General features: G+C 45.5%; 1 protein-coding gene across 1 annotated transcript; it reads right to left on the bottom strand.

Moving 5' to 3' along the window:
• Positions 1-2,212: 2,212 nt before the first annotated feature.
• atmin (ATM interactor) lies at positions 2,213-8,651 on the bottom strand. The gene is made up of 4 exons (XM_079166001.1): positions 8,395-8,651; positions 6,521-6,646; positions 6,063-6,262; positions 2,213-5,955 (listed from the first exon to the last, which is right to left on the bottom strand). The coding sequence occupies exons 1-4, from the start codon at positions 8,644-8,646 to the stop codon at positions 4,185-4,187; spliced, it is 2,349 nt and encodes a 782-aa protein (XP_079022127.1). The 5' UTR covers positions 8,647-8,651; the 3' UTR covers positions 2,213-4,184.
• Between the last annotated feature and the right edge of the window lie 625 nt (positions 8,652-9,276).

Below are 9,276 nucleotides of genomic sequence, written 5' to 3'. Positions count from 1 at the left end.
GATGTCCTTCTAGATATTAGCGAGGAGGGGCCACTGGGGCCACATGAGTATAATTGTTACTCTGGTTGGGAAGATGCAGTAAGTGAATGAATATCTTCTGACAGCAAACCTTGCCTTTATCTGATTAAGTGAAGTAGGTTGTACCAACAATGTATGCAGGTGTCTTCTATCACAGTTTAGAGTCAGCGGCAAAATCATTTTCAAATGATCTGCTGCAATTTTGGTATTTTCCCCTTATGTTGGTTAAGTTACTCACTCTCACCCACTGTCATTATTAGCATACTTTTCACTTACTTTTAACATTGATCTGGCTCAATAAGTAATTATTTTGGTGCATTTTTAGTGTAAACATTTAAACATATTTATTTTGAAAACAGGTTCATGGTTGGGCCAGAGTTGCTCCAATGAGCTGCATACTTTTCGCTCAGAAGAAGTACAAGAAATCAAAGCATGCTGACAACCCAAGGCTCTCGTCTGTTAACCCAACAATCCTCGATGCTAACAGCTCAACCAGCATCGCAGAGCACCGCTGTGAGTCTCATGTGGGTCTGCATAACAGCTTCAAGAAACCCATCCCATCAAACCAGCACACGGGACCCCGGGGTAACACTGATGTGGCAGCTCTGCAGAAAGATGGTTCAGAATGGTCTGTCCTCAATCCTCTACAGAAAACCACGTCAAAACATCCGCTCAAAGAAAAGATAGAGAAGGAAGGGACGCTCAGGGACACGTCTTCGCAGCCTCACCATCTCCCCTCGAAATACTCGAACAACGGAGCCACTAAGCCTCAGAAACAGAGGTATAGGCCCAATAATACGGTGGTTCCTGTTAAAAACAAATGTTTGCCACCAATTATATCAATACCCCCGAATCCTCAGACAGTCAGTAGCCAGCTCTGCAGTGGCAGGAAGGCTCAAGGAGGAGTAACCATAGAGAGAGGAGCTAGAGTGGACCATACTGCTAACCCAGAGCCTCCCTCTCACTCTGCAGTCCTGACCTCCAAGTACCGGACATGGCAGCAGAACCGCGACTTGTTCTCTGCTGTGAGTGTTTCTATACCCAAGAGGTATCAAGTACCTATGTCTTCCAAACCGGACACAGTGCACCGCACTAGCTACTCGACGACCGAGAGCCTCACGCGGGCCCTCCACTCCAGCACTGCATCAGATGCATAAGCCCATTTGTACCCAAGCAACATACTAACCATAACAGTCGAGTGAACAGATTAAATGTGAAGCTACCAGTGTCATTTGTGCCTGTTTTGTTCTGCCCAGTTCCCACAAGTGCCTTTTCAGCTGTTCTAGTTACCTAGCAACGGTGCAGCTACCCCATAAGAAGCATAGCAGTGCGCCTGCTTCACACTTTCTTCTATTTAAAACCTCAGCCCCAAGCTACAGATCTGTCACAACTGGAGCGTTGCAGTGTAGCCTGTGACCATACGTGATGACACAAACCGTTGCCAAACTACTGCATGTGCTCTGTCAAATGTAACTGTATATGAGTGATTCCTGATGATTGTGGATGGATTCTCAGGGTTATCAGTGCAGCATTATGCTGACATCCTTCATGTCGGTCTCCAAAGGCCAGCCCACATTATTTACAACTGGTATGATCTGGTTACATTGCTTTATTGTACTACCTCTGTTGTTTAACTGCCCTGAGTAAATGATCCACTTAGTGGGATTGTTCTATATTCAAAAGAGCTGTCGTGTAAACCTAAATAGACAAAACTTCAGTCTTACCTGAATGTGCATGGAGAATGAAACGGTCCCTTAACACAGATATGGGAAGAGTTGCTATATTCAACACAAGCCAGGATCCAGCATGTCTATATTCAGTAAGATGTCGCTGCATCAAGGTGGAAAGATAAAAGACAAGATATGATTCATGTTGTTCTATAGTGAAATGTACAAAGAAAAAGGATGTGTACAACTAAATCTCATTTAATTTAGCTCTGTTTATATGTATTACACATTGAAGAAAGCATCACCAAAACATCTGTGCAATTCATTCCACTGTGCTGAACTGAGAGCTCAATTAAAGGATCAAGCGGACTGATTTAGGTGCGTCAACCCTTTTTGTATTTTGTGGACACCAATTGTGATAACAAGCACACCTGACTGCTCTTTCTTTTGTATCCTTTTGAGCTCAAAATGAGTTTTTCTTCCACCTTTGTTCTAATGTAAGTGACAATGAGCACAACATACACTTTCCAGCAGTTTATTAAGAACATCTGTAGTGTAGCTTCAACAATTAATCAAGGCAACCATCAACTCTACACATAAAGGCAACAAACTCAAACTCTGCTGAAACAAATATTTTGTGCTGGGAAAATATCTGCATGCAGTCCCTACAAAAGAGAAAATAAAGCACTGGAATTGACACTTGAGACGGACGAGGCTTCTACATAGCTATGTTTAGAGCAAATCAAAGCCCTGAGCCACTCAGCCAGCAGGGAGACGCTGTGGAGATGGCAAAGTCCTTATTATAACAGGGAAATGATCCTTAAACTGTTTGAACAGGATGCATGTTATACTTGGGCAGTGTCATGTTCTGTACATCCTTCAGTTTGTACACACAACAGCATTAGCCACCCTTCAATGAAACCCGTCAAACTCATTACCTTCAATAAAATGCTGCAAAGCATTATTTTCATGTGACAGAACAGAAATATTGACGATAAGGGGACAGTCCAATATTTCATGCAAACGTGACAAAAATACCAAAATTGTTTGTTCGTTTCCCAAAACGTAATCTTGTGTAATTCAGATAATTATTAAATATTTGAAAGCAGCACATTGTCTGTAACAGAGCGAAAGCTAATACTTGGGTTAAGGCACCAACAAAACAAAACAAAAAGTAATCAAGGCCTTTAGCTCTCGGCTCTATGAGTGTGGTGCCTGTGTTTAATGAGGTAACTCAGTGCAACGATATCATGAAAGCAAAACGTTAAGTTACTTGGAGACATTTTAAAAAATAAATAAATTAAAATGTGGCGTCCGATAAGGGTGGAAAATCTGATGATTTTAGTGGAAGATACTTAAGAGGACTCCTTTCAGTCAACATAAGGTGGTGAATGCATACGATAGCTCCGTGTGTTTCTGTACTGTAACATTACTGGAGTACTGCGACTGTATACACTTACACCCAGCTAATGAATAAGTCAAACACAATTACAGCCCAGTCTGCTTACTGACTTGAGCCGACTGCTTCGCTAGAGGCCCAGAAACAAAAGAAAAAAGGCGTTTTGCACAACAAACTTCACAATCACGTTTCAATGAAAGGTGCGCAACAACTTACAAGACAAAAAATTCATTTTTTACTTGTGCCACATCTGTATGTGTAACGCTATGTTTCAGAGGCTTTGAGCAAAGCCCTGGTCACCGTTAAAGGCTTTACAGGGTTTTATTTTGGAGAACATAAAGCCGATTTCCACCGGTCAAGTTCTCCACTGACGGCGAAGCTTGCAGGATCTTAAGAGTTTATAGTCGTGCTGCCGCTGACAAGGCAACATCAACAAGGCGGCCATTAGATGCACAAGCCAAGAGTAGATATATTAGGTTTCTGTTCTGCTGACCAAGTGAATGCTTCATGCACATTTCCAGACACATACTTAAACTAAATGTACAATGTTATTTGTTGTACACCTGAGATGACATTGTTTCCATGCAGAATATGCATATCTGAGAGCTGTCATACAGACTAATACATTTATAAGCCTTTCTTTTTTCTTTTTTTTTTGACAACCACGCACAGCTAAAGATGTCATCCCTTTTAAGTGCAGATCTTACATTGACGAAACGCTGAGTCATTTTTAAACTGCTAGTAAGACCAAACAGTGAAAACCAGTCATAGTGGTTGTACATTGAAATATTAAAGTAAATTGGCATTTCAGACAAAATACACATACAATATACATTACTTTATGTGCAAAGAAATATGTAAACTGTCACAGGAGCTGATGAATCATGCCCGTTGAGCAAATAAAGTGCAGCCGAGCTGTCAGGATATGGACCTTGGAGAGGCTCTGGGCATCGCCAGTGGAATGTTCAAAGACATTTTCGCAGACTTCTTACTGCTAAGACGGTGGTCCGCTGGAGGACAGCGCCGACTGATTCCTCACACAGGACCAGGCAGGCGTGAGAAACCTGTACTGCAAAAGCTTCAGACTCACTGAGAGGGCTTCAGCTGTTGGGTTTCTCAGGGTGCTGAAAGAGAGCACACAGCTCCTCGCATGTCTGCGTTTCCACAGAGCTGAAATGGGACTCCATATTCCACGCCAAGTCTGCTGACAGGAAGTCGTCCATGACCGTCTGCGTTTCGTTGCTCGTTAGGAAGAGGTGACCCAGGCCCTCCACCTGGCTGGTCACGGTCTGTGTCTCTGTGCTGTTCAGCAGTCTGGCGTGCTCACCCTGACTCGCGGGAGTCTGAGCGGAGAGACCTGTGGCGAATAAAGGGAGATCCGTCTGCGTTTCTGTATCCGAAGACTCTGTGCTCATAGAAAAGCTTGAATGTCGCAGAATGCTGCCCAGGGGCATGTGGCTTCCGGCGTTCAGCAGGAAATTGAGGTCAGTCTGCGTTTGAGTGTCGAACAGCTCCAGGTCGCTGGCCTGGGTTCGACTTGGTCCCTCGCTTTGGTCCAGTTCATCCATCAGAAGGAAGTCCGTCTGGGTCTGGATGTCCAGAGACTCCAGCGGCGTGTCACCACCCAGTCCTCCCAGCTCACTCTCCTCCGTCTGTGTCTGGATGTGCACGGCGTTGAGAAACTCCTCGAAGTCAAAGTCAATGCCGCTGTGTTGCTCCTGAACAGATCCCAGAACTGACCCGCAGCCTTCAGATGCCACCGTGAGCACCTGGTGGCCCGACATGCTGTCAGACAGAATGTTTTCTAAATCATTTAACAAGGTCATCGTTTGGGTCTGATTATCGGCCATGTTGTTGGAGTTGAGCTCGTCCGTCTGCACTCCAAAACACATACCACCAGCTGACTTCGAGTCCTCGTATATACTGCTTCCGGTGAGAGTGTCATTTACGTCCAGAGCGGTCTGAGTGGAGACACTGAGGGAGTCGCTGTCGAATAGGTCAGAGCACATGATGGCCTGCTGCTGAGCCTTATCATCCAATTGGGGCAGGGCCAAATATGTCTGTGTCTGCCTGGTTTTGTACGGGGGTACAGACGAAGAGGAACAAGGAATTTGACCCATGCACTGGCCGTCTGTCTGCGCTCCAATGGAGGATGTGGCTTTAGCCCGGGAGGAGAAGGTCTGGGTTTCAACACTGACTGGCAGGAGGACTTGGGCACTCACGCTAATGTCTGTTTGGGAGCAGGACGACACCGAGGACTCACCCACTGAGCACAACCCCATTCCCTCCCCGACCCCCACTCCGGTGGGCATTTTTGACAAGTAGGATTTGTCCGTCTGAATGTTGGTGGAGGTGCTTCTTCCCCGTTGCTCTGCCAGGCTGGCTAAGTCATCTATGCTGGCGGGGTCCAGACTGACCTGCACCCCGGTGCTAATGGGCCCCAGGCTGGAGCGCGAAGTAGGCATGCTGTCCTTGAAACACAAACTCTTCGCATCCAGTTGAGGGACCACAGCTCCATGTGGCAGGAGGTGAAGGGTGCTGACGGAGCCTTGGCTGTCCACAGCCAGCACTACAGACCTCAGAGCCCCGCTTTCTGTAGACGGAAGAAGGACCGGCAAGTGGGCCAGCTGCATCACAGGAACACTGACCAAAGCCATCTTGGGCTTTGGTAGCAGCAACTTCTGGAGGCTCCTACGGGGGTTGGAGTTCTGATTCACCGAATCTGGGATATGAACCGTTGTATCAGAAGGGAGCACAGCCTCGGTCAGCTCTTTACCGGCAGGCATGATCTGAAAGGTTGACTCGATGGTCTTAAGCTTTTCAGGACCACTTAACAATTTCTCCATCTTTCGCTTTTTTACGGGAGGGATTCTGTAAAAGAAACAAAACAGACACAGAGAAAGCCAGCCACATTAATGTTTAGCCAAACCCGAATCCAAGTTTCAATAGAAATCACTCTGGGCCATGCGGGTACATGCCTGTGTTCTGTAGGAATCTCGTGACCCGTCCTGTAGATGTGCGAGAGTAGAGCAGCCCTACTCGCGTAGGGGCAGCCACATGTGCAGTGGTAAGTCTTCCCACAGTCTTCTATGTGCCTCTTTAGGTCCCACTCTGTGCTGTAGCCATTGTTGCACTTGAAGCACTTGTGTTTTTTCTCTGCATGCATCTTCATGAAGTGCTACAATGAAACAGATGTAAGACCAAAGAATGTAATTGCATACACTTGCTTTTATTTTTGTTACTTTTTAATTGTCAGTATTGCGGGAGGGTTTAAAGATCTTTTATCCTCCTTTACATCACTCCTGTAAGATTGATTTTTGAAACATATTTGGTGCCGATTTATACATTAGGAGCCATTCCTGCAGAACTGAGACCTCATAATGTTATGTAATTGACCACGTGGATAGGATTACATGTCATTGGAGGAAAGGCTTACTTGTTTAACCAGGGAGAACTGGGAGAAGGGTCTGTTGGGCCCCCTTGGACACCCCTCAATAGGACAGCAGTAAAGCTTCTGAGAGCCCTTCATGTCCTTTCTGACCGTAGGATTCACAATACCGTCCTGAGGGTGAAAACGGTGAAAACAAAGGCAGCAGTGGTGAAGCTCTGAATCCCATACAGAACCTTTAAATTCAATGGATAGCATACTTAATAATACTTAATACAGTAGCAGCAGCTGCACTGAATGAACGTTGAAAACAGAGAACCCATCACCTCCATAACAGTCATTAATACTGAAGCCTTCCAGTGGTCAGGGTCACCTGCATCTGCTGTAGCACTGGAGCTAAAGCTGACAGGCACCCTCTGGTTTATCATCAAGAGTTACCATAAACAGACAGTCTGCTAAAAATAAATGTTCTTGCAGTTGGCTTTGGTGACATCATCTGGTCGTAGGCTGAAGCCCGAGTCGTGTCAAGGCAGTATTCGTCATCGGCCAGCAGCTGGCTGTGGCCCAAAAGAAGAAGAAGAAGAACTCAGGATACACCATCTTTGCCAAACCAGGTTCAGTCCACGGCCTTTTAAGTGGCCATTGCCGAGGTGAGTTCCTTTTTCTGGCAGACTGTTCAATGCAGCGATAAGTCAGAATAATTCTGCTTCCCCCTGCTGCTGAGGTCACTGATATAGACAGAGAGATAGCTGAAAGCCAAGCCCCAAGACCAATAAGAACCAGGTTGTGAGTGACTTAACTCATTACTTCTGTGCATTGATGCAGAAAAGCTACAGTGGAGGTAAGCGGACATAATAAAAACACAGACAAAGCATACAGAGTGAGCATCACGTCAAACAGGACATCATTACCACTGCTGACAGAAGTCTTACAGAGCTGTAAATTAAAAATAACAGCTTATATGCTCTCTCTTCACACAACTTAAAAAGCACAATCTGTGGGCAATGAAACATCAAAATACAGGATTGGAATCAGCTGTTACTCTCAAAGTAATCGACACCAACTTTCAAACATACCTGATTGTACCTTGAGTTTACATATAGAACCCCTGAGCGGGCCTTTAAAACACTCTTCTAGCTGTGCAACATGAACTACTTCTAAGACCTCATTTAAATTCTCACATTCACCTATTTTAAACAAAGAGCTTAGTCTATTGCAGGACAAAAGGCAGCCTTTCCCAGCAAAGAACTTCATTCAGGACGGGACACAGTGAATTACCGCCTCCCACGAGAAGCCCAGGACCAGTGAGGACAGAAGAACCAGCGTCACAAGTAAACTTGCGTCCAAACGCGTTGACTGACTATTTAGTATTGGTAGCAGACTGTCTATTAGAATCAGACAAGCAATAGTGCTCGTGTGGTCGTATTTTAAAGAAAGTGAAGAGGCCCTTGCCATTACTTTAGAGACAAACAAAAGGTTTAACTTATCAATGTGTAGTCTAGCACAGCCAAATCAGATACTCCACCGATTCATGCCCTCAGCTACAAATAGTCCAAAAAGGCAAATCTAAGAGTAAAAACAATGCACTGACGTTAAACATCAACCATCACGTGCGATCCAAACCATCAGCGTTCATCGATGACGTCAGCTAACGAGTTACAATTGTAGCTAGCTCGATAACAGCAAAACGTCCGTTACAGAGCTTCACTCGCAGATAACTTTTATCAAACGTTAAATACCGTGTTTCTTAAGCATCACCAGTGTGTGTACCGTTAGCTAAAGATAAGTTGTGATGGATGACTTGCGTTTTCCAGTCCCCCCCCCCCCCCCCCCCCCCCCGATAATGAGTTAGCCAAGTTAGCTTTGCAGTAACGTGAAAGCCTAAACTATGTGAACGTTAACCAGGTGTAGGACGCGTTTACCTTTATTCTGTGTGATTTAACGAGATGCATGTTCAACGCAGGTGTGTTGGGGAGAATCTTGCCACATCCTTCCACGGTGCAGAGGATGTTCGTCCTCACTTCTTTGGTCAGCTCCGTGATGGTGGGTTTTATTATGTCCCGTGACTGCGACAGAGACTCTTCGTGGCATGTCGGACTGCCAGTAGTTGAGCTCTCTCTGTTTTGTACCTTGCTCGTCGCGGAGGCAGCCATGTTTCTGTGTTGACAGTCCATCTGTGTTTGGCAGAGAACCCCAGTAGCAGCATTGGATGTAGGGAAGAATTCAGCCCCTCCGCTTGGTCTGACAGGCTGCTTCGCCAAGAGGGCGGGGACGTCGACAGCTGAGCCTACTTCATATCCGGTATAATGTTGTACTTCCGTTTGGTACAGCTGTGTCCCAATCCAGGGGCTGCATCCTTCGGAGGCTGCATTTGTATACCGGTTGCCGGCTGCGACTAGGCTGTCCCATTTCGAAGACTCCTTACATTTTTCACGGTGATGGGTAGTGCTAAACACAGCACACGTTCCAGCAAGAATCTGATCCGGATCGGAGAGAAATAAACATCTGCAAGCTAGATTAAAGCTTTCTCTGACGCTTTTGTTCCGGTAACATTTACTTTACTAATAATGTCCACAGTCTCTCTCTCTTTAAGCTAACGTTGCTACATTACTTCAGCCTGTGGACCTACAATTGAAGCTAGCTGCACCCTATTTGGATCAGTTCCTTTTTACACAGGTTTTCAGATAGATGGAGCAGGAGAAAAAGAGAGAGAGGGTTCATTTGTGAGACACTGGGGACACATATTTAAAAAGTCCCTTTAGCATAAAAGGTGAACTTCAAGACACTCAACAATTTCACGCCTC

The sequence above is a fragment of the Pholis gunnellus genome (genome assembly GCF_910591455.1).
Source record: "Pholis gunnellus genome assembly, chromosome: 1".
NCBI lineage: Eukaryota > Metazoa > Chordata > Actinopteri > Perciformes > Pholidae > Pholis > Pholis gunnellus.
This window is presented reverse-complemented; position numbering and strand designations above follow the sequence as displayed.